Raw genomic sequence first — 19,356 nt, 5'->3', positions numbered from 1 at the left:
GCACAAAAAATAAATGTAAAAGCATGCTGTCGAGCTGGACATGGTGGCTCACGTCTATAATCCTAGCACTTTGGGAGGCCGAAGTGGGCAGATCACCTGAGGTCAAGGAGTTTGAGACAAGCCTGGCCAACATGGTGAAACTCCATCTTTACTAAAATTACAGAAAAATGAGCTGGGTGTGCTGGCAGGCGCTTGTAATCCCAGTTACTAAGGAGGCGGAGGCAGGAGAATCGCTTGAACACGGGAAGCGGAGGTTGCAGTGAGCTCAGATGACGCCACTGCACTCCAGCCTGGGTGACAGAGTGAGACTCCACCTCAAAAAAAAAAAAAAAAAAAGAAAAGCATCCTATCTTTTCAACTATGGGAATAACCTTTTCCTCTAATTTGAAAAATATATTCAAAGATTTTGTGTCATAAGTTTTGGAGGAGAATTGCATTGAAGCTTGGTTTATGGTGTTGCATATATCATTAATGCTTGTAAGCATAATCATGAACTTTACAAGTCTCTAGGAAAAACTCAAGGAATTTATTGTCTTTAAAATTCAGAACAACAAAGTTATACTAGATGTCTAAAATGTATGCTGAATCAATTAGTAGGCTACTTTTTCTGTAGTTTTTATATTTTGTTTAATTTTTAAAAAGTTAATCATTTAAAAAATTGATAGGGATAGCCACGTTGGAAAGACAAAATGGGATAGTCGTTTCAGAAAGAGTATTTTGATATTTTATTTTTGCAAGTATTTTTCAGGCTTGAAGATATACTGACTATATCTTAAAAGGAGTTGCTGCCTCCTTTAACCTACCTGAGTTTATTGCTCTAGTTATAGGACTATAAAAGAGTATTCTCAAGTGATCCCATTTTGAAATATATTTTTGTTTATTTCTGTGTGTATTACATATGTTCACGTGTACAAATGCATAGAAAACATTGCAGAAGGATACACATTCAACTGCAACAGTGATTGTATCTAAAGAATATGGCTGGGTGTTGTGGCTTTCGCCTGTAATCCCAGCACTTTGGGAGGCTGAGGCAGGTGGATCACTTGAGGCCAGGAGTTCAAGACCAGCCTGACCAACATGGTGAAATCCCACCTCTACTAAAAATACAAAAATTAGCTGGGCATGGTGGCGCACGCCTGTAGTCCCAGCTACTCAGGAGGCTGAGGCAGGAGAATGGTTTGAACCCAGGAGACGGAGGTTGTGGTGAGCCAAGATCGTGCCATGGCACTCCAGCCTGGGTAACAAGAGCAAAACTCCGTCACAAAAATAAATAAATAAAATAGAAAATTAAAAATTAAAAAAGAATATAATTTGGGTTGGGGATTTTGGGAAACAAGGGAGCCCTTCTACTTTTATACTATGTATTTCTGTATTGTTTGAATTTTTTGCAACAAGCATAAGTAAATTTTGCCCTGAAAATCAATAAAAACAGCATTAGTTACAATAAATGTTGTTTATATTCCAGTTCCACAGCCTCCTAGATTGGAACCTCAGGAACCAAATTCTGCCACCAGTACAACGATTGCAGTTTATTGGAGCATGAACAAGGAAGATGTCATTGATTCATTTCAGGTTTACTGTATGGAGGAACCACAAGATGACCAAGAAGTAAATGGTAGGATTGCTAACACAAATACAGATTCATATGCATATCCATGCATCTTCATGTGAAGTATTTAAACATATACCTGCATTATGACTCTTTCCACAAAGCATTCATAGCCACTTACAAAACAACAACAACAAAACCCCAACAACCATATAATTAAATAATAACTACAGAAGCAAAATTTGGGAATCAAGATCAAGGAAAACAAAAATGCATAAACATTATCATAATAGTCAATATGAATATTGTAATTGATTCACATTTGGCTTTGAGCTCTCAGAATAACAGAAGCAGTGAAGTGGTTCTCATTTTCAGAAAGGAGCTAACTTACCAGAGTTTCAAGGAAAATAAAGTTTTAATCAGTACCAAAGCCTGAACGATAAGTGTCACGTGTTCCACTTTGTAGGGAAGAAGCCGTATAGAGGACAATGTGTTCCACATGGTTGGAATGCAAATGAAGTATGGGATGTGATGCTTGGCAGTTTCTCAGGTCTATCTTTGCTAAAAGCTACCAACAAGCCACAAGGTTTATTCAGTGTTCACAGTTCCCAAGTCATGGCCTAGGTATGGTGTAGTCTTCCTATGTCCCAAATTAATGTGTGGATAGAAATGAAAGTGCTTAGTAGGGTGAATGGATGGTATGTCTTATAGCTGAGCCTCTGTAAGTATCTCTCAGCTCCGAAGGACTTTTAATAAGCCCTGGAAGCCAGGCAGTTTGAGGTTGTGCTTCCTGATGAATCAGAGCTGGGAGTGCTGCTTGTTGAAGACAGACCTACATACTATGGAAACCAGATGAGCATGTGGCAGGCTTGGGCAGCCTAACTCAGGCGCCCAATTTGTAATCAGGAATGAATGGTAATATACTATACTATTACTAGTATTTAAGTCTTTTGAAATGTCATGTGATAATTAATTTAGAAAAAAGTTTAAAAAGCAACTATCGGCATGGCTTAAAGTTGGCTAAGTCTGTCTGTAATGTAATGACTCCTGTTTTATCGACCTATTTCCATATGCCTGTCACAGCACAACAAAGTAAGTACTACTATCCCTATTTGCAAGTGAGAAAACTGATGTGAGGTTAAGTAGTTTGCTCAAGGCCTCAAAACTTGTCCGTGACAGGGACAGGAGTCAGACACAGATCTTTCAGGCTCGGAAGCTTATGCTTTTGTTTATTTCTCTCTGTGTGCGTTTTGTTATGTCATACTTCATCTCCATTTATTTCCAGCTGTTTTCTGAAACACCGTGGTTCTCCGAGACCCTTCTTGTGAAATAATTATTGACTGGAGTACTTTTTTTTTACTGGGTTTCACACCCCCACAACCCCAAACACTTCCCTATCTGTGTCTCATTGTTTCTGTGCCCTGAACTGTGCTAATAACAGTTAGCTATTCTGATAGTCTAGTCTGTGCTACCATGCCATGTCTGCTAGGGTCTCTGGTCACATATGTTATGTGCGTTGTTAAAGGGAGTGCCAGGGTAATAGGATGTACTAGTTCATTCTCACACTGCTATAAAGACATGCCTGAGACTGGGTAATTTATGAAGAAGAGGTTTAACTGGCTCACAGTTCTACAAGGTGTATAGGTATGGCAAGGGAGGCCTTAGGAAACTTACTATTATGGCAGCAGGGGAAGGGGAAGCAAACACATCTTCCCATGGCCGGCAGGAGAGAGAGAAAGTAAAGCAGGGGAGGTGCTATACACTTTCAAACAACCAGATCTCTTGGGAACTCCTTCATGAGAACAGCAAGAGAGAAGTCTGCCCCCATGATTCAGTCACCTCCCACCAGGCCCCTCCTCCAACACTGGGAATTACAATTCAATATGAGATTTGGGTAGAACCAAACCATATCATTGGACCTTGCCTAAAAGAATGATTCCAGTGAAAAGTGTAGACACAGATTCTAGGCTACAGGAGAAATGTTTTTCGGTGTACAAGTCCTTATGACATTCTTTAAACTGAGCTTTCTGTCCAGAAAGTACAGCTCATTGGAAAGGAGAGAGGCGACTGAGCGACCTGCTAAGCTGAAGACTTCTCAATTTTCTTTTAAAGAAACAGTGTGGGTTCTTCAGTGGAAAAGTCGAAGATGTGATATTCAGGAGTAATAAGGGGGGATAACTGAAATTACCATAGGCAAAATTTAAAAAGAAAATCATATGTTTTAAAGGAGGTAAAATTTCAGTAAGAATAATCAAATTGGCCCAAATTGGTAGGTGTGTTCATAATGACACTGAGTAATATTTACTATTAAAATAATTCAAAGTAAAATAAGTTTTAGAATTTTAGAAGGAAAATGTCTTAACTGGACAAAGTTACTTCTTAGAGTACCTTATAACCTATGAAAGTTATTGAAATATTTCTGTAAATTGTGGAAATCTCTAGCGGAAAGAATTCTGGAGTTCATGAGAAGGAACCGGGATTTGAAACTTGGAAGGTCATACTGAATACCAAAGCAGTTTCCTAATCTGTAAAGATGTTTAAAAACCATGAAGTTGTCCTTTTTTTATGACATACTCTTCTGAAATATTGGCATTGGTTCTTAAGATTTTCTTGAGAATGGGTTACTGAGATTTAAGCTAACATAAACTCTTATGTAATTTTAATATTTGCTACTGAAATAAGTTACTTTAATTGTGGTATATGAAGCTCAGATCTTACTAATGTGCTATTGTTTTCTGCTAAGTGCGAACAAGTAGTACTATGTTTGTCTAAGAATCTATTATCAGACTGCTGTTGCTTTCTTATGTGTTCTAAGGAGCTGGTTTTCACATAATGGTATCTATAAGGTTATCAGTTCGAGTTTTCCACTGCAAGAAAATCATAGATGACTTTCTCCAATAACTATAACTTTAATTAACTTTGGAAGATATCTTAGATTTTAATTGTGTCTTATGCTAGAGTTGGTAGAAGAATACAGACTGACAGTGAAAGAAAGTTACTGCATTTTTGAAGATTTGGAACCTGACCGATGCTATCAAGTGTGGGTGATGGCTGTGAACTTCTTTGGATGTAGCCTGCCCAGTGAAAGGGCAATCTTTAGGACAGGTAAGGAGATGGATGCTAAGGGCACATTAGGAGACAATGCTCAATTCTTCACAGACTCTTGAGATCAGTACGTATTTACTAAGCACCTATTGTGTGTTGAGTGTTGCGCAAAGGGCTGGTTATGTGACGATGAATAAGACTGGGCTCCTGTTCTCAAGAAGTTCACACTCAGCTGGGGAGATGGAAAAACAGAAGATCATACAAAATGTGTGGTAACAGCCGTGTCCAGATATACACAGGTTATTATGAGAACACTCCAGAGGGGCACCCACGTTGGCCTGGGGCGGGGGCAGGATCAGGAACTGTTTCCTGGAACTGATGCCTGCAGAAAATGCTTTAGAGGATCCACAGGAAGTAATGTGTTAAAGGAAGATATTCCACTTGAAAAAGACACATGAGTAGAGGCACCAGAGCAAGAAACAGTATAGAGTGTGCAGGGCACTGTAAGAAGTTCGGTATTTCTTAGACTGAAACAAAGAGAGGAAAGAAAAGATGAGACATGCTAACATATAGAGGCCGTGTTTGAAAGGTAAGAAAGCCTGGGCTGCGTCTGGGTGCTGGGAACCTCCAAAACATTTTAAGCAGTGGTATTCAACTGGAAATTCATTCTCAAAATGAAATCTTTTCACAGGGTATGAAGCCTAAACCAAGGCTGCACTGCCTTTAAGATAATGGTAGCCTGCCTCAGGGGAAGAAATAGTTTACTCCTACCCTTTATCCTTTCCTCTGGCCTTTTAAAACAAGCCTTTATTGAGCACCTACTGAGGACAAGATCCTCACTGACTTTTGTGTACCGGAAGAGGGAAAAGAATCTTTGTTTTGATTTGCTTGTTTGTATATGTATAAAGAAATTCTGGTGGGATATATAGGAAGCTACCATTAGGGGCTGTTTGGGGATGGGTGAGAATTGGGCAATTTGGAAGGCAGAGAAGGAGAGAGACTTCACTATCTATATTTGATCCCTTTTGAGTTTTAACACAGAATACATTTCCTGATAAAAAAAATTTAAAACAAAATTGTGCTCAAGCCATAGAAGACCACGTGCTTTTCAGGTCCCGGGAAAGCAAGCTGGCATTGCTCCACAACTGTCCTGACTCTCTTTCTGCAGCACCCTCCACCCCTGTGATCCGCGCTGAGGACTGTACTGTGTGTTGGAACACAGCCACTATCCGATGGCGGCCCGCCACCCCTGAGGCCACAGAGACCTACACTCTGGAGTACTGCAGACAGCACTCTCCTGAGGGTGAGGGCCTCAGGTAAGGGGCCCTCTTCATGAGAGAGACTGCCCAGAGCCCAACTCTGGGCCCTAAACTACCCTCTAGCTTATGCTCACCAAGGGAGAAATGCAGCCTAAAATCCTGCTGAGCTAATGAAGCCGTTGACTTGATTTGCAGCTCTATCACTATTCATCAATGAACTCCAAGTTTGTATTAAAACACATGCTACAATGCAGAATAACTCCCTTGTAAGAAAAATGTATGCGAATTTTAATGACAGAGCGTTCTTTGAGGTATATTTAACTTCAGTCATTAGACAGGATTTATGCATATTTTATGGGGTTTTTACTAGCTATATCAGAACCTGTACCACCTAACTCAGAAAACTAATAGTGAGCTTGTATATGATGTAAATCTGAATGTCTCCATGATATATTGGTAACATAAAGGAGCTAATTACATATATATTATCATGGAGACATACCTGCCTCTCCAAAAGCATGAAATATGTAAAGAGATTCTTCTAGGAGAAACGAAGTGTGACGCTCTGTCACTAAGAAGATGAAGCTAACATTTATCAATAAGCAGCTATGCATCCACTAGGCATTTGGTAAATGTTAACTTATCTACTGAGGTGGTATTTTCTTAGCCTACCACCTCCTTGCTGTGGAACAGCTTTGTGAACAAGATGAATATTCAGATCATTATTATTATTCATATTTTGATAGACAGGTTTTTAGTTTTTCTTTTAAATGAAGTTTCTTGAGATAAACTACTTTGGTAGGATATGGAACTTAGGAATAATGGTATGAAATTAGACAGCTTTTAAAAAATTATTATACTTCAAGTTCTGGATACATGTGCAGAACGTGCAGGTTTGTTACATAGGTATATACATGCCATGGTGGTTTGCTGCACCCATCAACCCGTCATCTGCATTAGTATTTCTCCTAATGCTGTCCTTCCCCCTAGCCCCCTACCTGCCAACATGCCCCAGTGTGGGATGTTCCCTTCCCTGTGTCCATGTGTTCTCATTGTTCAGCTCTTACTTATGAGTGAGAACATGTGGTGTTGGTTTTCTGTTCCTGTGTTAGTTTGCTGAGAATGATGGCTTTCAGCTTCATCCATGTCCCTGCAAAGGAAATGAACTCATCCTTTTTTACGGTTGCATAGTATTCCATGGTGTATATGTGCCACATTTTCTTCATCTAGTCTATCATTGATAGGCATTTGGCTTGGTTCCAAGTCTTTGCTATTATGAATAGTGCTGCAATAAACATACATGTGCATGTGTCTTTATAGCAGAATGACTTATAATCCTTTGGGTATATACCCAGTAATGGGATTGCTGGGTCAAATGGTATTTCCTGTTCTAGATCCTTGAGGAATCACCACACTGGCTTCCACAATGTTTGAACTAGTTTACACTCCTACCAACAGTGTAAAAGCGTTCCTGTTTCTCCACATCCTCTTCAGCATCTGTTGTTTCCTGCCATTATAACTGGCATGAGATGGTATCTCATTATGGTTATGAGCTTTTTTCAGTGGTTATGAGCTTTTATCATATGTTTCTTGGCGGCATAAATGTCTTCTTTTGAGAAGTGTCTGTTCATATCCTTCGGCCACTTTTTGAAGGGGTTGTTTGTTTCCTTCTTGTACATTTGTTTAAATTCCTTGTAGATTCTGGATATTAGCCGTTTGTCAGATGGATGGATTGCAAAATTTTTCTCCCATTCTATAGGTTGCCTGTTCACTCTGATGGTAGTTTCTTTCGCTGTGCAGAAGAACAGCGAAACATTAGTTCAATTAGATCCCATTTGTCAATTTTGGTTTTTGTTGTCGTTGCTTTCAGTGTTTTAGTCATGAAGTCTTTGTCCATGCCTATGTCCTGATGGTATTGCCTAGGTTTTCTTCTAGGGATTTTACGGTTTTAGGTTTTATGTTTAAGTCTTTAATCCATTTTGAGTGAATTGTTGTATAAGATGTAAGGAATGGGTCCAGTTTCAGTTTTCTGCATATGGCCAGCCCATTTTCCCAACACTTTATTATATAGGGAATCCTTTTCCCATTGCTTGTTTTTGTCAGATTTGTCAAAGATTAGATGGCTGCAGATGTGTGGCATTCTTTCTGAGGCCTCTGTTCCGTTTCCTTGGTCTGTATGTCTTTTTTGGTACCAGTACCATGCTGTTTTGGTTGTAACCTTGTAGTATAGTTTGATGTCAGATACCGTGATGCCTCCAGCTTCGTTCTTTTTACTTAGGATTGTCTTGGCTATACAAGCTCTTTTTTGGTTTCATGTGAAATTTAAGGTAGTTTTTTTCCCTAATTCTGTGAAGAAAGTCAATGGTAGCTTGATGGAGATAGGAATGAATCTATAAATTACTTTGAGCAGTATGGCCACTTTCATGATATTGATTCTTCCTATCCATGAGCATGAATGTTTTTCAATTTGTGTCCTCTCTTATTTCCTTGAGCAGTGGTTTGTAGTTCTCCCTGAAGAGATCCTTCATATCCCTTGTAAGTTGTATTCCTAGGTGCTTTTAAATATTTGTAGCAATTGTGAATGGCAGTTCATTCTTGATTTGGCTCTGTTTGTCTGTTATTGGTGTATAGGAATGCTTGTGATTTTTTACACATTGATTTTGTATCCTGAGACTTTGCTGAAGTTGCTTATCAGCTTAAGTAGATTTTGGGCTGAGATGATGGGATTTTCTAAATATACAATCATGTCATCTGCAAGCAGAGACAATTTGACTTTCTCTCTTCCTATTTGAATACACTTTATTTCTTTCTCTTGCCTGACTGCCCTGGCCAGAACTTCCAATACTATAGGAATAGGAGTGGTGAGAGAGGGCATCCTTGTCTTATGCTGGTTTTCAAAGGGAATGCTTCCAGCTTTTGCCCATTCGGTATGATATTGGCTGTGGGTTTGTCATAAATAGCTCTTATTATTTTGAGATATGTTCCATCAATACCTAGTTTATTCAGAGATTTTTGGCATGAAGGGATGTTGAATTGTATTGAAGGCTGTTTCTGCATTTATGGAGATAATCCTGTGGTTTTTGCCATTGGTTCTGTTTATGTGACGGATTACATTTATTGATTTGTGTATGTTAAACCAGCCTTGCATCTCAGGGATGAAGCCCACTTGATCATGGTAGATAAGCTTTTTAATGTGCTGCTGGATTCGGTTTGCCAGTATTTTATTGAGGATTTTCGCATCAATGTTCATCAGGGATATTGGCCTGAAATTTTCTTTTTTGTGTGTGTCTCTGCCTGGTTTCAATATCAGGATGATGCTGGCCTCATAAAATGAGTTAGGGAAGAGTCTCTCTTCTTCTATTGTTTGGAATAGTTTCAGAAGAAATGGTACCAGCTCCTCTTTGTACTCCTGGTAGAATTCAGCTGTGAATCTGTCTGGTCTTGGACTTTTTTTTTTTTAATTATTGGTAGGCTATTAATTACTGCCTCAATTTCAGAACTTGTTATTGGTCTATTCAGGGATTTGACTTCTTCCTGGTTTAGTTTTAGGAGAGTTATGTGTCCAGGAATTTATCCATTTCTTCTAGATTTTCTAGTTTATTTGCATAGAGGTGTTTATAATATTCTCTGATGGTAGTTTGTATTTCTGTGGGATCAGTGGTGATAACCCCTTTTTCATTTTTTTTTTTTTTGTATCTATTTGATTCTTGTCCCTTTTTGTCTTTATTATTCTGGCTGGTGGTCTATCTATTTCATTAATCTTTTCAAAAAACCAGCTCCTGGATTCGTTGATTTTTTTGAAGGGGTTTTCATGTCTCTATCTCCTTCAGTTCTCCTCTGATATTAGTTATTTCTTTTCTTCCGCTAGCTTTTGAATTTGTTTGCTCTTGTTTCTCTAGTTCTTTTAATTGTGATGTTAGGATGTTGATTTTAGATCTTTCCTGCTTCCTCTTGTGGGCATTTAGTGCTATAAATTTCCCTCTAAACACTGCCTTAGCTGTGTCCCAGAGATTCTGGTATGTTGTTGTGCAGTTTTCCATGTAGTTGTGCAGTTTTGAGTGAGTTTCTTAATCCTGTGTTCTAATTTGGTTGCACCGTGGTCTGAGAGACTGTTATTATTTCCATTCTTTTCATTGCTGAGGAGTGTTTTACTTCCAATTACATGGTTAATTTTAGAATAAGTGCAATGTGGTGCTGAGAAGATGTATATTCTGTTCATTTGGGGTGGAGAGTTCTGTAGATGTCTGCTTGGTCCAAAGCTGAGTTCAACTCCTGAATATCCTTGTTAATTTTCTGTCTCATTGATCTGTCTAACATTGACAGTGGGGTGTTAAAGTCTCCTACTATTATTGTCTGAGAGTCTAAGTCTCTTTGTAGGTCTCTAAGAACTTGTCTTATGAATCTGGGAACTCCTATATTGTGTGATATATATTTAGGATAGTTAGCTCTTCTTGTTTCATTGATCTATTTACCATTATGTAATGCCCTTCTTTGTCTTTTTTTTTGATCTTTATTGGTTTAAAGTCTGTTTTATAAGTGACTAGTGCAACCCCTGCTTTATTTTTGTTTTCCATTTGCTTGGTAAATATTCCTTCATCCCTTTATTTTGAGTCTATGTGTGTGTTTGCACATGAGATGGGTCTCCTGAATACAGCACACTGATGGATCTTGACTCTTTATTCAATTTGCCAGTCTGTGTCTTTTTATTGGGGCATTTAGCCCATTTACATTTAAGGTTAATATTGTTATTGTGAATTTTATTCTGTCACTATCATGCTAGCTGGTTATTTTGCCCATTAGTTGATGCAGTTTCTTCATAGTGTTGATGGTCTTTACAATTTGGTATGTTTTTGCAGTGGCTGGTACCAGTTTTTCCTTTCCATATTTAGTGGTTCCTTCAGGAACTCTTGTAAGGATGGCAGGCTTGGTGGTGACAAAATCTATCAGCATTTGCTTATCTGCAAAGGATTTTATTTCTCTTTCGCTTATGAAGCTTAGTTTGTCTGGATATGAAATTCTGAGTTGAAATTTCTTTTCTTTATGAATGTTGAATATTGGCCCCCACTCTCTTCTGGCTTGTAGGGTTTCTGCAGAGAGATCCACTGTAAGTCCGATGGGCTTCCCTTTGTGGGTAACCTGATCTTTCTCTCTGTCTGCCCTTAACATTTTTTTCCTTCATTTCAACCTTGGTGAATCTGACAATTATGTGTCTTGGGGTTGCTCTTCTTGAGGAGTATCTTTGTGGTATTCTTTGTATTTCCTGAATTTGAATGTTGCCTTCTCTTGCTAGGTTGGGGAAGTTCTCCTGGATAATATCTTGAAGAGTGTTTTCCAACTTAATTCCATTCTCCCTGTCACTTTCAGGTACACTGATCAAACATAGATTTGGTCTTTTCACATAGTCCTATATTTCTTGGAGGCTTTATTTGTTCCTTTTCACTCTTTTTTCTCTAATCTTGTCTTCATGGTTTATTTTATTAAGTTGATCTTCAATCTCTGGTATCCTTTCTTCCTCTTGATTGATTCGGCTATTGATACTTGTGTATGTTTCATGAAGTTCTTGTGTTGTGTTTTTCGGCTCCATCAGGTCATTTATGTTCTTCTCTAAACTGGTTATTCTAGTTAGAAATTCCTCTAACCATTTTTCAAGGTTCTTAGCTTCCTTGCACAGGGTTAGATCATGCTCCTTTAGCTTGGAGGAGTTTGTTATCACCCATCCTCTGAAGCCTACTTCTTTCAGTTTGTCAAACTCATTCTCCATCCCGTTTTTGTTTCCTTGCTGGCAAGTTGTGATCCTTTGGAGAAGAAGAGACATTCTGGCTTTTTAAATTTTCAGCCTTTTTGCACTGGTTTTCCTCATCTTCATGGATTTATCTACCTTTGGTCTTTGATGTTGCTGATCTTCAGATGGGGTTTCTGTGTGGATGTCCTATTTGTTGATGTTGATGCTGTTCCTTTCTGTTTGTTGGTTTTCCTTCTAACAGTCAGGGCCCTCTGCTGCAGGTCTGCCAGAGTCTGCTGGAGGTCCACTCCAGATGCTGTTTGTCTGGGTAACACCAGCAGAGGCTGCAGAACAGCAAAGATTGTTGCCTATTCCATCATCTGGAAGCTTTTTCCCAGAGGGGCACCTGTCAGATGCTAGCCAGAGCTCTCCTGTATGAGGTGTCTGTCAATCCCTGCTAGGAGATATCTCCTAGTCCAGAGGCATGGGGATCAGGGACCCATTTGAGGAGGCAGTCTGTCCCTTAGCAGAGCTTGAGCACTATGCTGGGAGATCCATTGCTCTCTTCAGAGCCAGCAGGCAGGAACGTTTAAGTCTGCTGAAACTGTGCCCCTGGCTGGGGCTGCTGCCTTTCTTTCAGAGATGCTCTGCCCAGAGAGAAGGAGTCTAGAGAGACAGGCTGGCTATAGTGGCTTTGCTGTGCTGCAGTGGGCTCTGCCCCATCTGAACTTCCCAGTGTCTCTGTTTACACTGTGAAGGGAAACCTCCCTATTCAAGCCTCAGTAATGGTGGGCGATTCTCCCCCCACCAAGCTTGAGCATCCCATGTTGACTTCAGACTGCAGTTCTGGCTATGAGAATTTCAAGCCAGTGGATCTTAGCTTGCTGGGCTCTGTGGGGCTGGGATCTGCTGAGCTAGACCACTTGGCTCCTTGGCTTCAGCCCCCTTTCCAGGGGGAGTGAACAGTGCTGTCTCACTGGCATTATAGGCACCACTGGGGTATGAAAAGAAACTCCTACAGCTAGCTCAGTGTCTGGCCAAACAGCTGCCCAGTTTTGTGCTCGAAATCCAGGGCTCTGGTGATGGAGGCACCCGAGAGAATGTCCTGGTCTGCAGGTTGCAAAGACTGTGGGAAAAGTGTAGTATCTTGGCCAGAATGCACCATTCCTCATGGCACAGTCCCTCAGGGCTTCCCTTGGTTAAGGGAGGGAGTTCCCTGACCCCTGTGCTTCCCAGGTGAGGTGACACTCCACCCTGCTTCAGCTCGCCCTCCATGGGCTACACCCACTGTCTAACCAGTCCCAATGAGATCAGCCAGGAACCACAGTTGGAAATGCAGAAATCACCCGCCTTCTGCATTGATCTCACTGGGAGCTGGAGACCAGAGCTGTTCCTATTCATTCTTCTTGCCAGCTACCTCTAGACAGCTTTTTAATAAAGTATATTATTTAAGCCCTTAATTATCTTCATAATCAACAACTGTTTATTTAGTTCTCATGTGAGATTTCATATGACTGAGCAATGATGATAGTTTCTTTCAAGTTGAAGACAAGCTTCACAAAATAATAATCAAAGGATGAATTAATACCAGGTAGGGTACATTTGGGTGGGATGTAGGCATTGAAGCAGAAATATAAACATAACAAATGTTTAAGAAACAACATCTTTTTAAATGTGCCAACTGCTGGAAGGCAGGCTTAGGTATTAGCAAATAGCTGAGAGGTGAACTCTGGCCAAAACAGAGCAAGGAAAAAAAAAAAAAAACCCACCAAACTAGATTTTTATTGAGCATTTGCTATGTGCCAATCACTATCCCAAGTACTTTAGATATGTTGTCTCATTTAATCCTCACAAAAACTCTAAAATAAAACAGACACTTTGAGAGGTTACTCAGCTAGTATTAGCAATCAGGATTTAAACCTCATTTCGTCAGATTTCAAAATCTAAGCCATTAACCCTTCCTTTACGTCATTTATGGGAGTCCTGGACCTTAACTGTGAGAACTCATTGATGCTCTATGAGAAGAACCCTGTATCAGGAGTGCCTGAGTCTCAGAGTAATCTCTCCCACCATTTTCTACTATCAGTAAGGAAAATCCAGCTCTTTCAGAGGCAAGATCAGCCTGTTAACAAAGGCTCTGAAATGACTAATTCCCTTTATGGCATCTGTCCCCAGTTGGCATTTGCATAAATCACATCAGCACAGTTGGATACTTAAATCAGCAGAAATCTGGAACCCTGACACCTAGTAGCCATCTCACTAGGGAACAGTGATGTCATCTCATAAATATGGCTACAGGGAGAAGGGAAAGGGGGATGGCGTTCCATTGAGGGCCTTCAGCAGGCCAGGAACTTGCTTACTCTCAGTGAACCTTCTCAGAGCAGGCAGTGGTCTCCACTAAATCAGACCTCGGAGAGGTTAAATAATCTGGCCAAAGTATGCAATGATGGAGTGAGGATTTAGAGTCAGGATATAAACCCAGGCCTGTCTTCTTCTTTCCACTAATTTTAAAACTGCTGTCACGAATAGACTGAGGCATCCCTCAGTAGCCTGTTGACTGGGCGGTATCACGCATCCTTAAGTTTTCTCTGTCCTATGAAAAACATAGATATGAAGAGAGAATGCCTTACCATTCAAATCCCCTCTGGTAAATGTTTTTCCCATCCCTGATTATCCTGGAGCCCTCACAACCTAAAAAAGAAAGAAAGAAAAAAGAAAAGACTCCTTCTGATATCAACAATGTGTTCCAAAAAAATCCTTTGTGAAAGCCAAAGAAACTACTGACAGTTCCATTTGTAGGGGGAAAAAAAAAAGACCATCCACCGATTTCATTAAGACCAACATTGAGCTTATTAAAACATAAGGCTTGTCATTAGTTTATTCTATTTGAGATCTTGCCAGTGGATTCATTTTTATTTTTCTTGTTGCAGGCAAGCACATTAGGGGCTGGCTAAGCAAAAATTTATGGTAGTTATAGAACAATACAAGGGATTCTTTGTTATTGAGTGGATAGAGTCCAGCAAATTTAGAAATGGAGGGAAATTCCACATGTGCAGCCCTGTTGATAGTTTAAAGCTGTGTTGGAGTTACTTTCCATTTAGGTGCTAAGAGACCACTTAGTGCCAGGAGGTGCAATGGTATGTTTAGTCCACAGCCCAGGTTTGACTCTTCAGCCTCTGGATTCCTGCTGAGTTTGACAATAGATCATTTTGTGAGGCAGGAAAAATTTTCTTGGCAACACATTACTACCCTGTTCTTTTGGTAAGTCTACATCAGCGCCACCCCCAGTAAGACAGGCCTCAATGTCTTATTCCCTAGGTTGGCATCAATAGACTAAAATATTTCATTCTTAATTTCAGAGTCCCAGGACTGCCAAACTCTTTTTTATCTCTTTGGGTCTTTAATGTAAGAATTCAGGACTGGAAGGAAAATTCTGCTCTTTGGGAGTGGCCATGTGTTGTGGTTCTTTTGACCATCTGGTTTTCACAACCAACTTTAAAACATTCTTTACACTATCCGGTGCTTCAAAATTCTGTAAAACATTAACTGTTTAACTACGATCTATGTAGTTCAATCTCCAAGACATCAGCTGTGGAGAAACAGTCTTACTGTAGAATTGATGAATAAAGAAGCTCAAAACTTGATCATCTTTAGCCAATAAATGCAAACAATTCCTCCTTTTTGTCCATTGTATTAGAACCACATTCTTCACTTTGATTTTCTGCACAGCAATGGGAAAAGTTACTTTGTCTCTCAGAAAGAACAGCAGCCAAGATTTGTTTGATCTCACTCCTTTGTTAGCTCCATGAAGGATCATTGTGTCCCTTCAGTTGTCATCTCAGTGCCTATGACAGTGCCTGGCATATTGTAGCTACTCAATAAGTGTGTGTTACTGGAATAAGTAAATATCAATTAGCATCAATTATCAGTAAGGAAAGTTAGGCTAGCTTTGAGGGTAATCTCTTATTCAAAATGGGGATGAAAATAAATTGCGCCAGCAAAGTAAAGAATGGATGAATGAATTAATTGTAATGCTTGGATGATTAACCAGAAGATAGAACTAGCCTAATCTGTGGACTAGAAATCTTCTTATGGATCACTTGGAAGGAAGTACCTTCAAGCTTATTTATCCATTGGTTTTAGATAACCCTTACCTAAGTTCTGGATTTCATACAAAAACCCTAGAGGATTAAACCAGACCCGAAAATTGATCCAGAGGTCCCTAAGGGAAATTAGGGGGATCAAAGATTACTTCTATTTGCTGTGCCTTAGTTTGACTAAGCCTGGCCCATAAACAGGGTATGAATGGGGAACTTATCTGTGTAGATACTCAATAAAGGTCTGTTTCACGAATGAATGAATGAATGAATGAATGGGATTAGCCAATCTCTTTTTGTCCTTGCCCACTTCAAGTCATCTAACTGGCTGGAATCTCCAGCAAACGAGAGAGGGAGCGAGAGCTAAGTGAGTTCACATTTCTTTCCCACCCCCAATCCCTGAAAAAAACAGGCAGGCTTCAAAGCTCTGGTGTGGTGTAGGAAGACGAGTTGAAAGGAAATGAAAAACAAAAAGGGAAAAAACGAGGAGTAATATTAAATCACACACACACGGAGAGAAGGCATTGGTTGTCCTCTAGATCGGGGAGACTAATTTTGGTTGCCAGAATAGAAACACATCCATCTTCAGACCTGCAATCCTTCCCCAGGTATGATGGGCTCTGGAGATTCCAATTAAAGACCAAAGGTGCTAGCTGAACTCTTACGGTGGGTGTTTTCATGGAACGAGCCTACTGTGCCCACAAGTTCCATGACGCAATGTCTGAAATAGCTGAGCAATTGCCTCCATTCCATAATCCTCACAGAAAACATTTGCATATTTCTGCGTGTGGGCACCGAGGCTCAGTCCCAGCAGTCGGCCCCTGTTGGGTTTGGGGTAGGCGGGAGTGACAATCCCGGGCTTGTGCGCGGGGGCTGAGGGAGCTCCTACTCACCCTCTTCCTGTTTTTCTTTGAATGCTCTCCTCAGGTTGGGTGGGCTCAAAAACACTTGCAAAAATTTTCCACCGTTCTGCTGTTTCCTCAGCTGTTCTGTCTCTCCTGTGTGGAGAGAAGTCAGAAGAAGTGTGGGTGGAGCAGGGAAAACTGAGAGAAATATAGTACAGGGATGAGCTGTGTGGGCTGCACCCAGAGAAGCCGGGTATTGAATGACAAATCTGGGAGAGTCGATACGCCAGAAAGGAGCTAGGAGTGAGTCTCCTGCTCTCTGGCCCTGGCCTAGGTTATGGGTCCGGGAGACCAGCCCTCAGCCCCAGGGCCACCCTTGAGGACAAGCATTCCCAGGGAGTTGGGCTCTGGGTGCTGGGCCTGTGAGCTCATTTTGGGGGCCCCACCTAGTGGAGCAGGAACAGAATTGCCTGTCATAAGTGGGTTTTTCAACTGGGGACACCCACTGTTCTGTTTGTAGAGTAAGGACAAGTAAGGGTCACTTTCCTAATGAACTTAGTGCAGAGTGAGGAAGCCCAGCATTTTTCTTTTCTTTAAATCTTTCTTCCTGAGGCTTTAGGAGGTAGGTGATGACTGACCAGTGGTCAACAGCAAGAGATTGGAGCTTCTCTGTACCCTGTGGCTAAAGGAGGCAGTCATTCCTGCTTCATACTTCTTCTCAGGGTGACAGGAGGGCCACTGACATGATTGGGCCAAAATTCTCTTGAATAATTAAAAGCGAATCACCAGTCTGTACACGGAATTGTTTTCCCGGCCCAGTTGTCCATCCCTCAGCAGGGAGCCTTTGGGAGAGGGAGTTATGCAAAGATGATTTCCTACCACGCCCCACAGTGTCTTGGCATTCAGCTTTTCCTAAATGAAATCTTTCTTTCCAAATGACCCTCATTTGACTTCGATCCTTTAAATTCCCATACTCCTCCTAGTTCCATTGACCTCAATCAGTGGAAACCCAATCAGTTCCTTCCTTCTAATTTAAGTCTGTCAATTTCCAAAAGTATTCAGGTTGTCCACAGTGAAAGACCCAGACATGCTAGAACCAGGAAAACAATCCTGTGAGAACAAGAGCCAAATAATGCAGGGCTGAGGAGACTGAAAGTGAAGAACCGAACCTCAGTGGAACATAAAATTTAAATCTGAACTTACTGGCAGCGAAAGTGAAAACAGGAGAGAGGGGGAGACAGCAAGAGGAAAAAAAGAGATTACATAACTCATCTCTTTTTAAAAAGGAAGCACATTTCACTGAGAGACAATTATATTTCTTGACATTCAGCTGTAAGATGAATTTTTCATGTAGATCTTTATATAAGGGCTATTGAACAAGATAATAGTGATTGTCTTTAAGAGTAGTTTTACAAAAGATGTGAAAACATTCTCTATATAACCATTATTTTAAACAGGATCTGAAAGCATAATGTTAAGTCACCATTCTGGGTGGGCAGTTTTATGGGGTGCCCAAGGAATTGTTTGCATATGTGGCTGTGGAGGGAGAAAGGAAAGGAGGGCGTAGACTCAGAATCCAGAGGAATGAATGTTACTAAGCTCCTGGGATTCTCCGCCTGGAATATAAATGATACCCTTCAGCCTTTGGAGGGTAACTATAGAAAAAACAAAAATCTAGACTCTTTCTGCTGGGACCTTTGGTTTATGCTGATTCTTAAAGAATGTCTGATTATAGGAAAGCCTAAGCTCCATGGTTGTCAGCATTCAACCCCCATGTTACTTTCCTACACTGCTGTGATTTAAGAGTGATGTTAATTCACACCTATAATCTCGGCATTTTGGGAGTCTCAAGTGGGAGGATCGCTTGAGACCAAGGAGTTCGAGACCAGCCTGGCATTCAGCCCCCATGTTTTTTTCCACACTGTTATGAACTAAGAGTGAGACTCTTACTATCGAGTCTCATAATATTATCATTTATCAAAAGAAAAATCATTCTGTTCAAAAATTTTTATTTACCAACTTTTTTAAAAAGGAAAATCTTCTTAATCCTGATTGAACCAAGCATTCCACCTTAAACAAAAAGTTCCATATTTACAGTTAGTTAAGATTTTATAAGTAGCTTCAAACAGCCATGGCTGTTCAGTTAGGTTTTTTATATATATATATATATTTAATGTTGCTCATGTTCTCAAGTAGTTTTTTTTTTTCCCTTCCTACCCCTTCTTACCCTGCATTATCTTATGATTATGTTTACCAACCTAAATGATCATAAAAATCAACTGGGATACTTACTAAACACTTAGATTGGAAGGCCCTTCTAAAGATTCCGATTCAGAAGGTCTAATATGCCCGGGCAGGTTTAGGGAACACTGCCTTACTAGCTGGTCCTTCAGGGCCCAGCCATGTTCTCTGTTCACACTTCACATTACGTGGTGTTGACTGACTGCCTGAATATTGGTGCTGCCAATGTGAATGCCAGTGAGAGCCAACTGTGTTTTTAAAAAACAATTCCTACTTAGCCATCTGTGTGGTACACTGCAGTGATGACACTATCCGTAGGCTGCTTCCAGGAGTCACAGCACTGGATTCCTCCATATTGTTTGTATACAGGCCGCCCCCTCCCCTGAAGAGGAAGCATGCTTAGATTCAGGAGTTGGACATGATGATGCAGAAAACTGCCACGCTCCATGATTGCCAAGCCCTCAAGTTACATTAAGCACATACATACTCGTTTTTTCCACCCCACACAAATTGCTGAATTATCAATTCCTGGAGAAGCTTTACAGTGTTCAAACTAATACCCCCTTTGAGATTGTGCAAACATGTTCAACCAACTCCT

The 19,356-nt window shown here is 40.5% G+C and overlaps 1 protein-coding gene across 1 annotated transcript in view; it reads left to right on the top strand.

Annotated features, from left to right (window-relative positions):
- CMYA5 (cardiomyopathy associated 5) overlaps nt 1-19,356 on the top strand; it is a 104,530-nt gene that overhangs the window by 69,057 nt on the left and 16,117 nt on the right. Inside the window, exons 7-9 of the mRNA XM_074384321.1 lie at nt 1,466-1,615; nt 4,508-4,654; nt 5,763-5,910. Of these exons, the coding sequence (XP_074240422.1) occupies nt 1,466-1,615; nt 4,508-4,654; nt 5,763-5,910 (445 nt within the window). The remainder of the gene's footprint in view (nt 1-1,465; nt 1,616-4,507; nt 4,655-5,762; nt 5,911-19,356) is intronic.

The sequence above is a fragment of the Saimiri boliviensis genome, chromosome 1 (genome assembly GCF_048565385.1).
Source record: "Saimiri boliviensis isolate mSaiBol1 chromosome 1, mSaiBol1.pri, whole genome shotgun sequence".
In the NCBI taxonomy this organism is placed as follows: domain Eukaryota; kingdom Metazoa; phylum Chordata; class Mammalia; order Primates; family Cebidae; genus Saimiri; species Saimiri boliviensis.
This window is presented reverse-complemented; position numbering and strand designations above follow the sequence as displayed.